The following is a 21,205-nucleotide window of genomic DNA, read 5'->3' on the forward strand; positions in this document are numbered from 1 at the left end:
GTTTTCTGGTTCTAAGTTTAGTGCTAAATTGATGCTTTGAATTGCATACACACACACACACACACACACACACACACACACACAGTAAAGCAGTTCGAAAGCATCGCTTCTAATGCAGTAATGTGGGTTTGAGTCTTAGTTTTGCTGGGTATGGTTCTGTTATGTGATTGTCAAGCTTGTTTCTGCTTCAGTGTTGTCATGTGTAAAGTGGGGATAATGTCCTCTGCCTTGCAGAATTTTTGTGAGGATGAAATGAAATATTGTGTATAGTGTACCTATTCAGTAAACAGTAGCTTATGGTTATCTTCATATTATAAATCAACATTGACTTTTCCTTTCTTATTCTGTAGTAAATGTGGTTTTACTGAAGAAATCACTTATTTTAGTTCTTGGGACTTTTCAAGTAATCATAATAGCTCTTTCTTATGGCATAAATACTCGTTTTTCTACCAATTTCCTATAATTCTGGGATGGAGAGAAACCAGTTGTGAGTGGTTTTGCAATTTGACAACAAATAGGGATAACTGTTTTCCTTCCTGTAGCTGCCATAACAAATTGCCACACACTTGATGTCTTAAAGCAACAGATTTATTATCTTACAGTTCTGTAGCTCAGAAGCCTCAGGTCTCAGGGCTAAAATCGGGTGTTGGCAGGTCAGTATTCCTTTCTGGAGGCTCTAGGGAGAATCTGTTACTTGACCTTTTCAGTTTCCAGAGGCTGCCTGTATTCCTTGACTCACGGCCCCCTTCCTCCATCTTCAAAGCCAGTAATGTAATTATCTCTCTGACCCAGCTTCCATCATTACATGTTTCTCTTACTCCTACCTCCTCCTTTTTAAAGTTCGTTTTTAAAAATACTTGTGATTACATCGGGCTCATTTAGATAAAACAGTATAATCTCTGCATCTCAAGGTCAGCTGATTAGCATATCTAATTCCCCTTCACTGTCATGGTAACCTGACATAGTCACAGGTGTTTGAGGATTAGGACATGGACATCTTTGGGTCACCATTATTCTGCCCACCACCCTCACATCCTCCCCAAAAGACAAAACTCAGTTATAGCTTCAGGAATGAAAAAAATCTAAGGATGTCTTTTTATACACTTGGATTCTATTGATGTTGTAGTAGGAGGGAATAAATATGAGCTGGGTTTTCTTGACTTAACTGCTGCAGGATATGAGGATACAAGGAGAGTGAAAGTAAAGTAAAATAGTGGCAATCCTGGGCCTGGAGGGAAAAGTTGACCTCTCAGAGGCCTGGGGCAAACCTCAGGAGAGTAGCCTTAGCATCACCAGTGTAATGTGCTGTGATTGCCAAATACTTCTAGGGATGCTTTATTTTCTGTTTTGTCTTGGCTTTTACTCATGACTTACTTTTTTATGTTTGTAAAGTCAAAACATTTATAGGACTTTGTGAATTTTCTTAGTATTTGTAATGATTTATAGTAGTCCTCCCTTACCAGCAGGGGATATGTTCCGAAATCTCCAGTAGACACCTAAAACCTTGGATAGTACTGAACCCTACCTGTACTATGTTTTTTCTTGTATGCATATACCCGTGATAAAGTTTATGGCTTCCCTTTGGCATATTGAAATTGCCAGCACCACTCTTGTGCTTTGGAGCCATTATTAAGTAAAATAAGGGTTACTGGACACAATTACTGTGATACTGAGACAGCCAGTATGATAACTGAGACAGCTACTAAGATAATAACAGGTAGGCAGTGTAGAAAATGTGGATGTGCTGGACAAAGGGGTGATTCATGTCCTGGGCGGGACTGCATGGGATTTCATCATGCTACTCACACTGAAGTGCAATTTGAAACTTAAAAATTGTTTATTTCTGGAATTTTTCTTTTAATGTTTTTGAACTGCAGTTGCCCATAGGTAACTGAAACTCCAGAAAGTGAAACTGTAATAAGGGGAACTACTGTACTTGAGTAATTTTAAATTCTTTGAAGGAGATACTCTAAAAATCAAAGCATAAATAATATTTATTGCTTGAGTTTATTTTAATTCAATTTATTACTTGAACTTACTTTTCTAGTTTAGTACTTCTTGCTGGTGTTGTCTGGAATATGTTACATGAACATACTTTCCTAAATGAAAAACTTAGCCTTTCTAGTCATTCATCCATTTGACTAATCAGCAAATACTCACTGAAGCTTTACCGTGTGCCAGGCTGTCTGCCTGGCTCTGGGGCACGATGGTACACTTGACATGGTCGCTTCCTTCATGGGGCGCCATCTAGTAGGGCTGTCAGCACATAGTAAACGAGGTGGGTGTGACTGAGAGTTAAACTGCTATAGTAATGGAAGAGGCTGCACCATTTTTCTTGTCTTTTTTAAAAACAATTAAGTGGCTCATGATTTTAAAAAATACTTAAATAATTTAGTGACAAAATTGAAATGTTAACTGTGACTGCTATTTACAATATAGACTAATGTTTCTTGCTTATTTGAAGTAATGTGAAGTTTAGGTTGCTCTTTGAAATGAATTTTTAAGCAGGCGTCATTTCTTGAACTTTCCTCAGTATTTAGTGAAGTCAGAGATTTGTTTTTTGCAAATGAAATTCTTAATGACCGTTTCTTATATGCATCATTCTTTAAGATGTTCCCAATTAAGGAAGGTCTGACACTAATTTTCATGTTTGCTCTTTCAGGAATGTTTTAAAGGAAGTTGGGCTACTCACAAGTTACTACATAAGAAAGCAAGTAAGTGAAATCACACACCTCTATACTGTATGTTTTAGAAGTGGCTTTTGTGCAAAAGACAAGAATTCTTCAGTTTTGAAAGTGTACGTTTGAATATTCAGAAAATGCATATTTGAATATTCTGAGAGTATAATCCAAAAGCTAGAATTTGAACATATTTTTTATTCTTTGTGGTATGTAATCATGTAAATAAAATATGGCCGAGTAATATCTTTGTGGATCTTTTATGACATGTGATATGAAAACACAGAATTGTTAGAATAAATGGATCTTGCTTGGGCAGTACCTGAAAAGTCTGACTTTTTGGTACCCTCTTTCCTTTGCTAGAAATGCTTGCACATTGTAGGCTTCATTTAGTCTGATATTTTGTTCTTGTTTAGTTTGAATTTCAATGATTTTTCAACTAAAAAGCATATTACTTTTGTTTTGGGGAGAGGTTTAGGTCATTTAATGTTATTACTTTCAGTCTAATGTTTAATTTGTTCTTTTTTTGCTTTCTGAAAAGATTTTTTTTATTTTTAGAGAGAGGGAAAGGGAGGGAGAAAGGGAGGAAGGAGAAATATTGGTGTGAGACAGAAACATTGATTGGTTGCCTCTCATACACACCCCATTTGGGGGACCAAACCTGTAATCCAGGCCTGTGCCCTGACAGGGTATTGAACTGGTGACCTCTCGCTTTGTAGGATGACACCCAACCAACTGAGCCACACCAGTTAGGGCTAATTTGTTCTTTTGAAGTCACTTTGTGACACAACGCAAAGTGAAACTACTGGCTGCTGCGTAGCTATTGTCACCCACGGGGATATATCTTAGATTGAAATGGCCTTTCCTGTTCTGGCCATTCATCTTGTAAATTCATGTCATTATTGTGCCTGGCTTATGGCAGGCAACCCATCACGGTTATCTGAAAATTGACAAGGAGGTCTCTGTTCTTTTGGCATTGCCATCTCGATGGATGAAGGCTTGGCAAACAATATGGTCCTTGGTATAAGAGTTCAGTTTCAGCTTACTGATACTGGTTTTTTAAAATTATTTATCTACTTTTGTGTGTGTGTGTGTGTATGTATTTTACAGATTTCATTTATTTACTTTTAGAGGAAGGGGAAGGGAGGGAGAAAGAGAGGGAGAGAAACATCAATTTGTGGTTGCTTCTCTTGCACCCCCAACCGGGGACCTGGTCTGCAACCCAGGCATGTGCCCTGACTGGGAATTGAACTGGTGACCCTTTGGTTCACAGGCCAGCGCTCAATCCACTGAGCCACACCAACCAAGGCTACTTGTATATTTTTTAAAGGAATTTCCTGATTTAATAAAGTTTGGTAGATTGTTTTATATCAACAATTTAAAAAGATACTTTCTGTGGTGATGTAAGGCAAAGCCTGCATTTAATAGAAATGCTAGGCTGTTGGAGGAAATGTGGTTAGAGATGAGGAAAAATGAAATGATAGAATTTGTTACCTTAAATCAAAATAAAGATTGGTGTAAGTGATGCCATTAATTTTATTCACACATACATTAAATACTGTATTTCTCATGTGTTTGGTATTTTTGGAGCTCTTTGAGCCAATTATTAACATTTTATAAGTAGGTAGTTAAAGCACTACGTGAGTGAAGGGTTGAAGTGAAGCAGTGTGTTTGGGAAAGAGTTTAGAATGGGTCTCTATCTATCCTAAGCATTTGCTAACTTACTGAAGTGTGCCTGCTTCTCCAATATAGGATTGCTAAGGGTAGAGTTACTCCATTAAAAAGTATTCTATAAGAGAATTAAACATGATTTGCCCTAAGTAAAAAGAACATAATTATTACAGCATTAAACTGAGGCTGTTTGGGTTTTATTTGTACAGTAGTATTTAGTATGGTGCCCTTTTGGATCTTTTGGGATAATTTTCTTCAGGGGATGAGCCTAATATTCTTGATTCCTTTGGGCTGTGTTGAATAGAGACAGCCCTCAGTTGGCCAGCCCTGTATGTTTTCTACTGTAATAAATTGATCCTGACTGCATCCTTGAAGATGACAGTCCTAGAGGAGGGGATGTGTGAGGAAGGGTGATCTCCAGAACTAAGAAGATAATTAGGAAAGGGATGGGGGAAAGAATGTTGGGTTAGGCAGGAACAGGGCATCATATAAAATATCACCTTATTCCAACAAACAGTAGTAGTAAGATAACATATCAATCATTTCACATCATTAAGATGATATGCTTAGGCGTTTTCTTCTTTTAACCTGTAATGTGTACTGATCTCTAATTAAGGAGGGCTATTTTTATATTTTTATTCCTACGGGATAGGGATATTGGTTTGTAATTTTAACGTCTTTTAACTGGTTTTGTCATTAGAGTAATTTTATTTCCAATAAAATGGGAAATGTTTTCTTCTCTTCTGTTTTCTGGAGGATATTATATAGAATTGGTATTGTTTCTTGCTTAAATGTTTGGTAGAATTCACCAGTGAAATATGAACCTGGAATTTCCTTGAATGAAGAAGCTAATCAAGCCTTAGGAAAATTTCAAGTGTATGTTAAATAAATGACTCAAAGGCAGGATTTATTTTTTGTTGTCATAGTAAATACCAGTTAAATTATAAAGCCTTTAAAGACATATAATACTGATGCCTTGTTGCATATTTTGGGGGGGTGGTTAAAAATAGTTAATTGTAATTCATTAAATTTTGGTGTCCCTCTTCCATTTTTGTAAATGCTCTAGACCATTTTTATAAATGCTCTAGACCAGGAGTGTCATACTCATTTTCACTGGGGGCCACATCAGCCTCATGGCTGCCTTCAAAGGGCCAAATGTAATTCTAGGACTGTATAAATGTAACTATTCCTTAACAGTTAAGCGAGAGCTTGGTGCTGCCACCGGGTAGAAACAAAGTGCAGGGCCTAATAAAACAAGATAGAGGGGCAGATTTGGCACACAGGCCTTGTGTTTGCCACCTGTGCTCCAGACACTCAGGCATAGAGTGTCAGGTGTAGAGTATATTCAGAATTAATAAACCAAGCAGAGCAGCTTCCAGGAATAAGGAAAAAGGGACCCAGTGCTTCCTGTGCATTTTCTCTGCCTGTGACCACCATCCTGATGGCATGTTTACTCCGGTTCACAAACAGTGCAGAGCTGCTGGGTTGAACTGGCTGGGTTGAACTTGCACAAAACTGTGCAACAGCCTTGGCTTTTGCTCTGGACCAAGGAGACATGTTCCTAGACACCAGTGAGAGAGAGGGTTCACTGAATACACTAGCCACATTCATATATTAGCTCCAATGTACAGTTTACAAAGATCAGGTGCTTCCAGAACATGAAGGATGTAGGCCAGCTTGAGACACTGTATGTTGAAACTGTCCCCTTCCTTCTTTGCCAATGACTGCCTGGAGCAGGGCCTGCTTGTTCTGCATCCTCTGGGTGGACTCCAGCTTGTGCCTGGTAGTCAGTTTGAGTTGCATCCCCTCGTGCAGGTAGTGCCTGGGGTCCTGCTGCACCATGCTGCACAATGGTCTCAAGCTGCTGCTTGAGTTTGCCCAGATAGAGCAGACATGGCGTTGTTGTGGGTCACAGAATTTGTTGAGTTAATCCTTAAAATTTCTGTGAAGAATATGTGGGCTTCTGGGAAGTTATACTTACTGAGGTGAAAGAAAACTCTGTTCATTAAAACTATTATCTTCCCCTATAGTCCATCCAGTTTCTGTGTTACTTCATGTTTTGAGAATACTTTTCAGTTGTTTTTTTCTTTATTTTTTAATTTATATTTTATTGATTAAGCTATTACAGTTGTCCCAATTTTCCCCCCTTTGACCTCCTCTACCCAGTCACCCCACTCATTCAGGCAGTTTCCACCCCATGTTCCATGTCCATGGATCATGCATATAAGTTCTTTGGCTACTCCATTTCCTATTCTGTACTTTACAGCCCCATGATTATTCTGTAACTACCCGTTTGTACTTCTTAATCCCTTCACCTTTTTCACCTGACACCCCCACCTTCCTCCCCATTTGGCAACCTTCAAAATGTTCTCTGTATCTATGATTCTGTTCCAGTCATGCTTATTTGTTTATTTTGTTTTGTTTTTTTTAGATTTAATTGTTGACAGATGTGTATTTGTTGCCATTTTATTCATATTTTTATTTTATTCTTTTTAAAAATATATTTTATTGATTATGCTATTACAGTTGTCCCATTTCCCCCCTTCCCTCCCCTCCACCCTGTACCCCCTCTCCCACCTACATTCCCCCTTTTAGTTCATGTCCATGTGTCATACTTATAAGTTCTTTAGCTTCTGCATTTCTCATACTATTCTTACCCTCCCCCTATCTATTTTCAACCTATAATGTATGCTACTTACTCTCTGTACCTTTGCCCCCTTTCTCCTCCTCCCACTCCCCTGTTGCTAACCCTCCGTGTGATCTACATTTCTGTGGTTCTGTTCCTGTTCAAGTTGTTTGCTTAGTTTCTTTTGGGTTTGCTTTAGGTGTGGTTGTTAATAATTGTGAGTTTGCTGTCCTTTTACTATACATGTTTTTTCTTTATCTTCTTTTCTTAGATAAGTCCCTTTAACATTTCATAAAATAAGGGCTCGGTGATGATGAACTCCTTTAACTTGACCTTATCTGAGAAGCATTTTATCTGCCTTTCCATTCTCAATGAAAGCTTTGCTGGGTAGAGCAATCTTGGATGTAGGTCCTTGCCTTTCATGACTTCAAAGACTTCTTTCCAGCCCCTTCTTGCCTGTAAGGTCTCTTTGGAGAAATCAGCTGACAGTTTGATGGGAACTCCTTTGTAGGTAACTGTCTCCTTATCTCTTGCTGCTTCTAGGATTCTCTTTTTCATTTTAATCTTGGCTAATGTAATTATGATGTGCCTTGGTGTGTTCCTTCTTGGGTCCAACTTCTTTGGGACTCTCTGAGCTTCCTGTATTTCCTGGAAGTCTATTTCCTTTGCCAGATTGGGGAAGTTCTCCTTTATTATTTGTTCAAATAACTTTTCCACTTGTTGCACTTCCTCTTCCCCTTCTGGTACCCCTGTAATTTGATGTTGGAATGTTTAAAGATGTCCTGGAGGTTCCTCAGCCTCTCCTCATTTTTTTGAATTCTTATTTCTTCATTCTTTTCTGTTTGGTGGTTATTTTCTTCCTTCTGGTCCACTCTATTGTTTTGAGTCCCCGTTTCCTTCCCATCAGTATTGGTTCTCTGTGCATCTTCCTTCATCTCTTTTATCGTAACCTGCATTTGTTCCTCTAATTTGCAACCAAAATCAGCCAATTCTGTGAGCTTCCTGATCACCAGTGTTTTGAACTGTGCATCTGATAGATTGGCTATCTCTTGGCAGCTCAAAAGAATAAGCCCTGGGACATTGATCTGTTTTTCTGTTTGAGACATGTCTCTCTCTCTCTGTCTCTCTTTTTTTTTTTTTTGGTCTGGTTGGTCCTGTTATGGTGAGGGGCGGAGCCTTAGGTGTTCACCAGGGCTGGGCACCCCAGTCGCTAGATTGTGATGTCTGTATGTGGGCTGCGGGGGCAGGAGGGAACAATGGCGGTAGCTCCGCTTTCCTGGGACCTCAGTCCCTTCCCTGGAATTCCGGGCTGCACGCTCTGTCCCGGCCCACAATCTCCGCCTCACTGGGCCCGCCAGCTGCCGCTCATGTACTCAGGGTTGACCCGCTGTGATCCTGCGCGCTCCGGATGCCTTACGCGCTCCCGGTTGCCTTATGTGCCCACTGCTCTCTGCGCCGAGACCCATGCTGCAACCCACGCCCTGCTGCTTGTCTCCGCCCCTCCTACCGGTCTGGATGAATGGGTCTACTTCAACTTCTTGGCTGTCCGACTTCCATTCAGATAAATTCTGTCAGTTCTGGGTGTTATTCTGCCTCTAAATTGTTGTTGTTCTGATCTTGGTTGTGCGTGGAGGTATGGTGCGTCCACCTATGCCTCCATCTTGCCGGAAGTCCCCCCACTCTATTGTTTTGAGTCCCAGTTTCCTTCCCATCAGTATTGGTTCTCTGTGCATCTTCCTTCATCTCTTTTATCGTAACCTGCATTTGTTCCTCTAATTTGCAACCAAAATCAGCCAATTCTGTGAGCTTCCTGATCACCAGTGTTTTGAACTGTGCATCTAATAGATTGGCTATCTCTCGGTAGCTTAAAAGAATGAGTTCTGGGGTATTGATTTGTTCTGTTTGAGCCATCTCTCTCTTTTTTTTGGTCTGGTCACTCCTGTTACGGTGAGGGGCGGAACCTGAGGTGTTCACCAGGGCTGGGCACCCCAATCGCTGGATTGTGGTGTTGTATGTGGGGGCGGGGGCGAGAGAGAACAATGGCGGTTGCTCCGTTCTCCATGGGACCTCAGTCCCTTCTCTGGGGTCCTGGGTTGCGCGGTCTGCCCTGCTCCACAATTGTCGCCTCACTGGGTCTGGCAGCTGCCGCTTGTGTACTCACGGTCCACCTGCTGCGATCTTGCGCGCCCTGGATGCCTTATGCGCCCAATTCTCTCTGCTCTCCACGCCTGGCTGCTCATCTCCGCCGCTCCTACCGGTCTGGATGAACGGGTCTATTTCAACTTCTTGGCTGTCCGACTTCCGTTCAGATCAATTTTCTGTCAGTTCTGGTTGTTATTCTGCTTCTAAATTGTTGTTCCAATCTTGGTTGTGTGTGGACGTATGATGCACCCACCTATGCCTCCATCTTGGCCGGAAGTCCCATATTTTTTATTTTATCATTAAAGAAGACCCTTTAACATTTCATATAATGCTGGTTTGGTGGTGATGTATTCCCTTAGTTATTACTTGCCTGGGAAGCTCTTTATCTGTCCTTTGATTCTAAATTATAGCCTTTCTGGGTAGAATAATCTTGGTTTTCAAGGCCTCATGTAGGGCCTTGCTTTTCATCACTTTGACTATTTCTTGCCACTACCTTCTAATCTACAGTTTCTTTTGAAAAATCAGCTGATGGTTTTATGGGGTCTTCCTTATAGGTAACTAACTCCTTTTGCTTCTTTTAAGATTATCTCTTTGTCTTTAACCTTTGGCATTTTAATTATCATGTGTTTTGATGTGGGCCTTTTTGAGGTCATCTCATTTTGGTACTCTCTGCACTTACTAAATTTGTATGTCTGTTTTCTTCACCAAGTTAGGGAAATTTTCTTTCATTATTTTTTTTTAAGATTTCATTTATTTATTTTAGAAGGAGGAAAGGAAGGGAGAAAGGGAGGGAGAGAAACATCAGTGTGTGGTTGCCTCTCACAAGCCCCTAGCCGTGGACCTGGCCCACAACCCAGGCATGTGCCCTGACTGGGAATTGAACCAGTGATCCTTTGTTTGCAGACCATCACTCAATCCACTGATCCACACTAGCCAGGGCTCTTTCATTATTTTTTAAAATAGGTTTCCAATTTCTTGCTGTCTCTCTTCTTCCAGCACCCCCATGATGCAAATGTCGGTACACTTGAAGTTGCCCAGAAGCTGTCCCAGAAGCACCTTACACCATCCTCTTTTTTGTCTGTATTCTTTTTTCTTATTGAAGTTTGATTGGTTGGTTTTTTTTTTGCTTCCTTATATCCCAAATGCTGATTTGATTCTCAGCTTCATTCACTCTACTGTTGATCCTCTGTAAATTGTTCTTCATTTCAGTTAGTGTGTCCTTCATTTCTAGTCCTTTTATATGTTGAAGTTCTCTCTGAGTTCATCTGATCTTTCTGTAAGTTCATTGAGCATCCTTATAACCAGTGTTTTAAACTTTGTATCTAGTAGCTTGCTTGTGTCCATTTTATTTTGTTCTTTCTTTGGAGTTTTGTTCTATCCTTTCATTTGCCAATGACTGTCTGGAGCAGGGCCTTGTTTCATCTGAGCCATGTTTCCTTGTCTCCTCATTTTGGTGGCCTCCCTGTGTTTGTTTCTATGTATTTGGTAGAGCTGCTGCAGCTCTCAGGCTTGATAGAATGGCCTAATATAGTAGTTGTCTAGTAGGGCCCAGTGGCACTGCCTTTGCTATTATCCAAGCTGTGTACATGAGGTGTGCCCACTCTGTGCATTGTGTACACCCTATTTTATAGTTCAGCATTGATTGCTCCTAGCATATCCAGGGTCAGCGACCCCCTGAGTTCTGCCCGGGGTCACACATCATAAGCTACAAAGCTATCTACAAATGGCTGCTACTTATTCTGGGCTTGGAGGTACCCAGGACAGACCAAGTTGTGAAGCAAGGCCAGCCGCTGCTAGTGCTGGGCCTGGGGCAACTTAGCGAGATATACGGGGCTCTTTGAAGCCAGATGCTGCTTGTTTGGAAGAATTTAGGAAAATCTGAAGCATGGACCAAGACAAACCATTCGTGTGGAAAAACAACCAGAAACACCTTGGGTTGATGTGCAACTTGGGTGATGCATGGCCTCAGGGAATTAGCAGAATGGGGTAAACAGTGTGATCCAGGTTGGTGGACTCTCTGAAAAGGAGCCCACCTGCTGGCTCTCTGTTGCTGTGTGAGGGGAAGGTTTGGAAAAGGAACAGTGACCTCTGCCAGCACTTCAGTCTGAGAGAAAGCTACCCTTCAGCTCTCAATCTGATGCTAGGCATTCATTTCCTCCCTGTGTGTCTCTGGTGCCTTTCACTTTGCTGCCCCTGCACTGGATGTCAGAGCAAGTATATCTGAGTAAGTCTTTGTGCAAGTCCTTTAAAAGGAACTTCCAAGGATTCCCTCAGTTTCTGTCATCAAAAGCCTCAATCCCCACTCGTTTTTACAAGCAGAAGTTATTAGGATTTATCTTCCTGGCACTACAACCCTGGGCTGGGGGCCTGTGGTGGGGCTGGGATGCTTCACTCCTAAGATATCCCTGCCTCCTGACACGTGGGTGTGGGGCCAGACTATTCTGCATCTCTGCCCCTCCTGCCAGTCACGATGTAGTTTGTTCTTTAATTTGTAGTTGTAGGACTTCCATTCAGCTCGAGATCTTACAGTCTGAATGATGATTGTTCTATAATTTAGTTGTGATTGTGTGAGGAGGCGAGCTGTGTTTACCTGTGCTGCAGTCTTTCAGCTGTTTTTGTTTCCAGGGGGTGCATATTTCCTGTGTCATGTTTCCTGTCAGAGTGTATATAGTAGCATTTGCTTTTAGTCTGATCTGTAAAAGTTGTAGCACTTTCACATCTTAATGCTCTGTTATTCTGCACTCTTGTCCTATATCACTAATATACAGGGTCCAGTAGAAGTAATACCTGCTTGAGTGTGGTTGATAGGGTAATAATATGGGTATAATAATTTATAGTTTTAATTTGAACATTTTACCTAAAATGTCATATGGTGTGTTTGAGTGTGATACTGTTATGTTACAGAAGTAGATGCTTGTGATTTTGTAATAAAAAAGGAGGTGTTATTTGTTCCAGACCGTGTGTGTGTATGTGTGTGTGTGTGTGTGTGTGTGTAAAATAGTCTATCCAGAAAAGAAAATCCAGCCATTGTTACTATAAGGAGAATGGTTTGTGTGACTTGATGGAGAATAGACTGGCAGCCAAGGAGAGTGGACTGGAATGCACATGTGTGAACATTGATACCACCACTGTACTAGTCCGTGGGGACAGTAGGCGCCGTTGAGTGTACTGTGTGGCCATCACTTTCAAAATGACTGAGCAAGTAGAGCAACAAATCTGCATCAAAGTTTGCATTAAGCTTGAACATTCCCCTGGAAACTATGCGGATGATTCAGAAGGCCGCAGCTATGGGCAATCAGCTATGAGTGACTGGCATCTTCATTACGACAGTGTGCCTGCTCATGCATCACATCTCATGCAGAGTTTCTTGGCAAAACATCAAATCACCCCAGCGACTCAGCCCCCCTACAGCCCAGATTTGGCACCAGCAACTTCTGGCTTTTCTCAAAATTAAAATCACCTTTGAAAGGAAAGAGATTTCAGGCCATCGATGAGAATCAAGAAAATGTGACAGGGCAGCTGATAGCTACTGGGGAAACTATGTGAGGCCCGAAGGTGCCTGCTTTGAAGGGGACTTAGGTATCATTGCCCTGTGTACAATGTTTCTTATATCTTCTTCAGGAAATGTCTATTTTTCACATTACATGGATGGATACTTTCTGGACAGACCTCTTATAGTGTGTTTCTTTGTCTCCTATTTCCTAAATTAAAAGATGGAAGCATTTGACAGATTGTTTTTTGAGTAGCCAAAAATATGCTGTAAAAACTCCTTCAAAAAACAAAACAAAACACCAAAACTAAATAATCCTTTATTCCACTTCTCTACCATCCAAACAAGTGTGCTTGATTTTTGGATTGCATATAGGTTTTATGTCATGTTTCAGATCTGGTTCCACCAAGCTTTGCAAACAGGCATTATTTTGAGCTTGACCTCCAAACTACAGAAATTTTAAGTCTTTTCTGAAAATTAAATAAATAAATCCATGGAAGGAGCTTAACATATGTACGGAGTTATAATAGGTGCTCCCAAACTACTTACTAGTCATCTCTGGAAGAACTGAGTCAGAATTGTGATCAGATGGTACTATCCTAGGCAAAACTTGATATATGCAGTTATTTTATATCAGCTGACTGGAAAGAATCCTCCACGGATTTTTTTAAAGACCAAAGCCTGCATGTGATGTACTCTGAGCCAGATTATGAACGTAGCAGGTATTCTCTGACCCTACCTCTAGCTTACCTGGTCCCATTTCATAGAAATGTTTGAGAGACAGCTTGCAGGTTTTTATTTACACTGCCCAGTGTTTTCACAGGTTTTTGAAAAAGATTCGTCAATTTGGAATTTCGTTACCAATCCCCAGTCCAATTCAGATTAATTATATGTCCATTATGTGCCTAGCATTTAGGGCTCAGATCAAATTGATCCTGAAATGTAAACAAACTGACTTTTGAAATGTTTATTCTAAAACAACTTGCCAAATTTCAGTCTCACTTAGGTAGCTTTTTGGTTATTTGTTGGAGGTCTTTTAATTCTCTTTCGAAAGTAAATTGTGGAAGGCTTAGAATGCAGATCAGCAAGGTTTGAAAAATTTTACTTCCTTCTCCTTGCTTACTCCTTAGGAGTATGTTAAAGCAAAAAGCCTGCATCTTGATTGTTATTCTCTCCTAGGTTTCAGTGAAAATCATTCTTGAGGTTCATGTTTCAGACAAAAGCACTTGATGCAATGCATAACTGAAGCAGTTCTCAGCGAGCCTGCATTTCTAACCTTTCTATAATGTTTGACCCTGTGGCAGTAAAGGCAGTCCATTTTTGTCCTGGGACCAGAGACAGTCTCCCTATTGACATTAATATTCACAGTGGCTTTCTTGAACTCCAGAGGGGAGAAAGATATTTAAAATTTCAGTAGCACAGTAGAGCTTTTCTTTCATTTTTTTCTATTATTTTTTTCTATTCCTTTATATGTAATATTATATTTGTATTCTCTTCCAGAGTGTGAATGGATTGGCTGTATTTTTGCATTCCCCCCACATATCTCTGCCTGCCTGACCCTCCTTAACTCACTTTTGTCATGTGTAAAATGAGGAAATGTGACTAGATTGTCTTTGTTGTTTTTGTTTACTTCAGTCACCATGCTGTACATTACATCTCCAGAACTCGTTTGTTATAACTGGAATTTTGTACCTTTTGACCACCTTCACCCATTTCACCATTCCTCACCAGCTTAATTTAGTGTGATATCATCACTTCTTAATTTTGTATTTTAAATAGATTGTTTTAAAGGGGAGTTGTATTTTTCCTCATACACTTCTAAAATGATTTGAAGCCTGATTTTTAAAACTTGTGACAACATGGCAGTAATCAGGAAAAGATAAATGTGCTTGGGAAATATATGGGTAGATACTTAGTCAAGGAGGGATTTTAACTCCTGCTATTTAAGGTTCTGTTTATTAGTTGTTTTATTTTACATTGTAGTTAGAGGTGCAGTCAGTTTGCTGATATCAGATACTGTAGAGAGTCTGTTCTGTGTGAAAAGGGGCCTTAGGTGCATTTCAGTAAATACAGCATTATGTATTAATGACTAACCTGGTAATGGGGTGGGAAGTTGTGATTCTTAAAATTTTATACTGAGTTTTCAGTAACTTTCTACTGATTGTTCCATCCCATTATTTTTTACCTTTTCCTACCTCCTGTTATTCCTGTCCTGGAAAAAAAGGCAAATGATGCTCATGAAATTTTTAAAGCAATTTGAAATATTGACTTGAAATATTCATCAACTAAGTGGGAAATTTTAATTTTTTCTTTTACTTTAAATTTGCTTTGGAGTTATTTAGAATCTGTCCTTTTAATAAGAGCACAGAATTCATTTGTAATACACGATCTCAGAAATTTTGCCTAGGCTCAGATTTTGTGTTTCAAAACGGGCTTCCTATACATTGATACTGTAGAGAGAATACATTTAGCATTTACTTGAGAAAAGGTGTTCTACTATGAGCTGCTCCTAGTTGATATTGTATAAAAGCTTACAATATGGTTAGCTTGGGCTTTTTCTCACAAGACACTTAGATATTTGAGGTATCGTAGGGTTGTACACATAGCAAGAAAGCAATAGCTTTGATGATAGAGGTTAAGATGAGAGGTGGCTGAATTTTTGTGCCTGGGCTCTTTGGTGTGGCTTTCAAACGAGAGATAAAATATGATGCTGCTTAGTAGCTTGACCACTAAGGCATTTCTTTTTCTCTCTCCTCTTCTTTCATCCATCCGTCATGCAGAAGATGAAAAGGCAAAGCGAGAAGTGTCTTCCTGGACTCTAGAAGGTGATATTAACACTGACCCATGGGCAGGTTATCGATACACTGGTAAACTCCGACCACATTATCCACTGGTGAGTAAATAAGGTAATAAAAATTTCACATTCTTTTAAACCAATTTTCAGAGTTTTCAGTTCCCTAAAAATGGTACCTCTAATTTGTATTCATATTATGAATCCATATAATCAGGATTATTTGCATTTTTAGCACTTTTTATGGGTACATTATTTGGAAGTTAATAGGGATAATTGGCAATCATGAAAAAGGAGAAAAAATTTTAGATGAAAGGATGAAAACTTTTTTAATCTCAAAAAAAGGAAGTGGGATTTCTGGCCAAGATGGAGGTGTAGGTAGACACACAGCGCCTCCTCGCACAACCAAAATAAGGACAACAAAAAATTAGAAACAAAAAAACAACCAGTACTGACAGAAAATTGAATTGTATGGAAGTCCGACAACCAAGGAGTTAAAATAGACACATTCATCCAGACAGGTAGGAAGGGTGGAGTGGGGCAGCTGGGTGGAGAGGGGTCACGACAAAAAAAGCAGTGGCTGGTAGACCCCGGGTGTGCAAGGTGGCGCCTGGTGGACCCAGCGAGACAGCAGATTGTGGAGGGGCATGGCACGCAAGGTGGGTGGCGGACTGGGTGATCCCACATTCATGCACAGATAAACCAGGCAACACTGGGGAGAAGGACAGACTGCACAACCCAGGGCTCTAGCGTGGGGGCATAAAGCCTCAAAACATCTACTGAAAACACCTGTGGGGGTAGAGGTTCCGGGACAGACTCCCAGCCTCACAGGAGAGTTCATTGGAGAGACCCACAGGGTCCTAGAACATACACAAGCCCATCCAGAAGAAAATTATCACCAGAAGGGCCCAGTTTGCTTGGGGGAAGTGGTGGAAGGGAGTGAAATCCAGCAGAGAGTGGAGCAAGCGCCATTGTTCCCTCTTGGACCCCTCTCCACATACAGCATCACAACTGGGTTGCCCCACTTGGGTAAACAACTAAGGCTCTGCCCCTCACTATGTAATGGGCGCATCAAGACAAGACAAAAATAAAATAGCCCAAATGAAAGAACAGATCAAAGCTCCAGAACAAATACAACTAAGCAACGAAGAGATTGCCAGTCTATCAGATGCACAGTTCAAAGCACTGGGAATCAGAATGCTTACAGAATTGGTTGAATTTGGTTGCAAATTAGATGAAAAAATGAGGCTACACTAAGTGAAATAAAGGAAAATATACAGGGAACCAATAGTGATGGGGGAAGGAAACTGGGACTCAAATCAATGGTGTGGACCAGAAGAAAGAAAGAAAGAAATATCCAATAAGAAAAGAATGAAGAAACAAGAATTCAAAAAAATGAGGAGAGGCTTAGGAACCTCCAGGACATCTTTAAACATTCCAACATCTGAATTATAGGGGTGCCAGAAGGGGAAGAGGAAGAACAACAAGTGGAAAAGTTATTTGAACAAATAATAAAGGAGAACTTTCCCAATCTGGCAAAGGAAATAGACTTCCAGGAAATACAGGAAGCTCAGAGAGCCCCAAAGAAGTTGGACCCAAGAAGAAACACACCAAGGCACATCATAATTACATTAGCCAAAATTAAAATGAAGGAGAGGATCCTAGAAGCAGCAAGAGATAAGGAGACAGTTACCTACAAAGAAGTTCCCATCAGACTGTCAGCTGATTTCTCCAAAGAGACCTTACAGGCAAGAAGGGGCTGGAAAGAAGTCTTTGAAGTCATGAAAGGCAAGGACCTACATCCAAGATTTCTCTATCTAGCAAAGCTTTCATTGAGAATGGAAGGGCAGATAAAGTGCTTCTCAGATAAGGTCAAGTTAAATAGTATGGGAAATGTAGAAGTTCATCATCACCAAGCCCTTACTATATGAAATGTTAAAGGGACTTATCTAAGAAAAAGAAGATAAAAAACGTACAGTAAAATGACAAAAAACTCAGAATTATTAACCACCACACCTAAAAAACAAAAACAAACTAAGCAAACAACTAGAACAGGAACAGAACCACAGAAATGGAGATCACATGGAGGGTTAGCAACAGGGGAGTGGGAGGAGGAGAGAGGGGAAAAGGTACAGAGAATAAGGAGCATAGAATGTAGGTAGAAAATAGACGGGGAGGGAAAGAATGGTATGGGAAATGTAGAAGCTGAAGAACTTATAAGTATGACACATGGACATGAACTAAAGGAGGGGAATGTGGGTGGGAGAGGGGGTACAGGGTGGAGGGGAGGGAAGGGGGGAATGGGACAACTGTAATAGCATAATCAATAAAATATATTTTAAAAAATAAAAGAAAAAAGAAAGTGGTAGAATAGCTGTTGTCTGGCTGGCATGATGGTGGTGTATATCACTATTCTAAAATTTTTTAATGTGTATTTTGGCCTTACTTTTGATATGGTTTCCTACCACTCTCACCCCTTTCTGTGCTTTTTGTCAGATGGTTTTCAGAGGGTCAACAGAGGAATCCATTTAAGTTAAAATTTGTCATCCATAAATATTTAAATTTTTTACTGATTTTCTTTTTAAAATAAAAGAAATGCATCTTTAAAAATTTGGACAGATATCAACAATATAAGAATGCTTTTTAATCCTACCTCCCAGAGATAATGATCAGGGATGTAATGGTGTATATTTACGTAGAGACATTATTTTATTGTTGTTGGTTTGCCAGTTTCTTGGGAACAACATGGGCACCTGGATATCTACATGTGATGTTAAATCCTTAATGGCCTTGGCCACTCTCCCCCTTATGATATTTAACTGGTATTAGCACTAGGGAAATGAAGCTTAATCTTCGTGAAATAGGTATATTATGATAATTAAGTTGTCATTTAAAACTTTTTTCATTTAAATGAAATAACTTGTTAGTGTTTTTCTCCCACTTTAACATCCTTTGTTAGTAAATTTTAATTATGAAAAGTGTTTTCATATTTGAATTGGTTTTAACTAACATACGTCTTTGATATTTTTAGATGCCAACAAGGCCAGTGCCAAGTTATATTCAAAGACCAGATTATGCTGATCACCCTTTAGGTAAGTTCTGTTGTGCCGATTCCTCAGTTTTCAATTTGTAAGCCTGATGACTACTGTAAAATAAAGGAGTGTTTTTTCTTGGAGAAATTTTTCAATGCTTGCTTTGCTTTTTGTTTTAGTGCTGGATTTCTAATAAATGTAAATATGGCTTTTACATTTGTGAAGATTAAAGATTCTTTTCTTCCAAGAAATCTGCCCCATTGTGAAAACATTGTGTAGATGTTACAGACTACATTCGACATAATATAATGTGTTATATCAAATTCTAGGTTTAAAAAAAGTTTGATTTTAACATGTCCTCTTACTTTAATTAAACAAACACAGATTGTGTAGGCCTAAAATGCATGCCTAACTAAAGACTGGACAAGTGTGGCTTAGTGGTTGAGTGCCAGCTTGCGAACCAAATGGTCACCAGTTTGATTCCTAGTCAGGACACATGACTGGGTTGTGAGCCAGGTCCCCAGTAGGGGGCGTGAGACAGGCAACTGCACATTGATGTTTCTTTCTTTTCCTTTCTCACTTCCTTCTCCTTTCTCTAAAACTAAACAAACACAGTCTTAAAAAAAAAATAGAAAGACTGGACTACAGCAGTAATAGAACCAGCAGTAATGGTAATAATTATAGTAGTAGTAATGATGATGATTCTATAACTGATCTTTATTTTTTTATAACTATGTGTCAGGCACTGTGCTAAGTTCTCACATATGTTATTCCTGGGGTGGTTCTGTTGTCTTTTTCATTTTATAGATGATGATAGTGAGGCACATAGAGAAGGTAGATAATTTGCAGTAGAAAGTGGAGCAATCTCTGACCTTTTTGGGCCTGTAGATATAATTTAAGTTGGATTATGTGAAATTACTGCTTTTGCATGCCAAAAACAGTTGAATATCAGTATTTTCGTGTAGTTAAATCTGTTAAGCTAAGCTACTATTGCTTTGTTCTCTAAGAAGTACAGAACCAATTACATTTTATCAATATAATTTAAAAATTTAGTTAAACTTTACTGTTTCAGATATTGGGTTGGCCAAAAAGTTCATTTGTTTTTTTCCCTAAGATGGCTCTAGTAGTGCTTAGTTGTCTTTAACTTCATTGGAAACAATTTTGTTGGATTGTACTGTGACAGTTGTCATATCTGTGTGCATTTAAAAAAACCATCAAAATTGGTGGATTTTTGTGTAGCCATTTTAATATAGAAGATAGAAGAAAATATGCAACATTTTGGCACATTATGTTGCCGAAATAGTAAAATTATTATTTTATTATTTTAAAAAGGTAAAAATGAAGCCGAAATGCAAAAAAAGATTTGTGCAGTACATGGAGAAGGTGCTGTGACTGATCGAACATGTCTAAAGTGCTTTGCGAAGTTTTGTGTTGGAGATTTCTCACTGGACGATGCTCCACAGTTGAGTAGACCAGTTGAAGTTGATAGGGATCAAATTGAGACATTAAGAATAGTCAACATTATATCACACATGAAATAGCTGACATACTCAAAATATCCAAATCAATAAAGTTATTGGTGAAAATAAAAAATGTGTCTTTTATTTTAATAGCATAAACTAAACAAACTTTTTGGCCAACCCAATTCATTGAAGGAAAAGATAGTCTGAATGATACATACCTCTTCAGGATGAATAATTTCCTTAGCCTGTATTTAATATTTTAAATATAATTTTTAAAAATACATAGACATGGTAAGCCCTGGCTGGCGTAGCTCAGTGGATTGAGCACGGGCTGGGAACCAAAGTGTCCCAGGTTCAATTCCCAGCCAGGGTACATGCCTGGCTTGCAGGCCATAACCCCCAGCAACCGCACATTGGTGTTTCTCTGTCTATCTCCCTCCCTTCCCTCTTTAAAAATAAATAAATAAAATCTTTAAAAAAATACATAGACATGGTAAATTCTAATATGATAAAATATTACACAGGGAAAAGAAAGTCCTACTCCCTAAAGATAAAAGAACTATTAACAAGAGTTGCCGAACTGTCCAGAGATATTTTATGTGTGTGCACATATCAGCTGTTCTCCCAAAATAGGAAGAAACTATATATATCTTTTCACCCTGTTATATTCTCTCAGTACATCTTGTAAAGAGGTCCATATGAGCCCATAAAACTACATGTTTCTTTTTAATGACAAGTGTTTCATTGTGTGGATATATCATAATTTATTAAACCAGGCTCTTCCTACTGTGTATTCAGATTACTTCCCGATTTTTTACTTCTTTGACTGTGGTAACTGTTCTTTCAAGTTACGTGTTTAGGTACATGTGAGAGTATTTCTGTAGGTTAATTGCTTGAAGTAAAAAAGCTGGATCAAAGAATACATGCATTTTTTATTTTGAGAGATAAAACAAATGTTAGAGATTTTGCCAGTTGTTACTTTCATTAACATATAGGAGTCTCTTCTTTCCCTTATCTTCCCCAGCAGTAGTGTATTATCAAACTTTGTGATCTGTGCTAAACTGAAAGATAAAAGATGGTATTTTGCTGTTATTTTAATGTGTAGTTTTAAATTATGAATAAGGTTGAACATCGTATATGCTAAAAGCCGTTGCATTTTCTTTCCTTTTGAACTATTCATCCTTAGCCTTTTTTTTTCAATTATGTTACTAGTTTTTCCATCCTGATTTATAAGCACTCTTTCTATACTAAGGAAAATAATCCTTTGATGTTATGTGCTGTAACTGTTTTATCCCAAATGAACATTTGCATT

General features: G+C 39.2%; 1 protein-coding gene across 2 annotated transcripts in view; it reads left to right on the forward strand.

The window, feature by feature from the left end:
* The window catches only part of METAP1 (methionyl aminopeptidase 1), an 83,026-nt gene that overhangs the window by 38,288 nt on the left and 23,533 nt on the right, over positions 1 to 21,205 (forward strand). For both annotated transcript variants that reach the window (XR_006783539.1, XM_045820293.1), the window contains exons 2-4: positions 2,663 to 2,714; positions 15,388 to 15,500; positions 18,430 to 18,490. Coding sequence is in view for 1 of the 2 variants with exons in the window: in XM_045820293.1 (XP_045676249.1) it covers positions 2,663 to 2,714; positions 15,388 to 15,500; positions 18,430 to 18,490 (226 nt within the window). In the remaining variant the exon portion in view is untranslated. The remainder of the gene's footprint in view (positions 1 to 2,662; positions 2,715 to 15,387; positions 15,501 to 18,429; positions 18,491 to 21,205) is intronic.

Source organism: Phyllostomus hastatus, unplaced genomic scaffold (assembly GCF_019186645.2).
Source record: "Phyllostomus hastatus isolate PE091 unplaced genomic scaffold, TTU_PhHast_1.1 phas_scaffold_39, whole genome shotgun sequence".
In the NCBI taxonomy this organism is placed as follows: domain Eukaryota; kingdom Metazoa; phylum Chordata; class Mammalia; order Chiroptera; family Phyllostomidae; genus Phyllostomus; species Phyllostomus hastatus.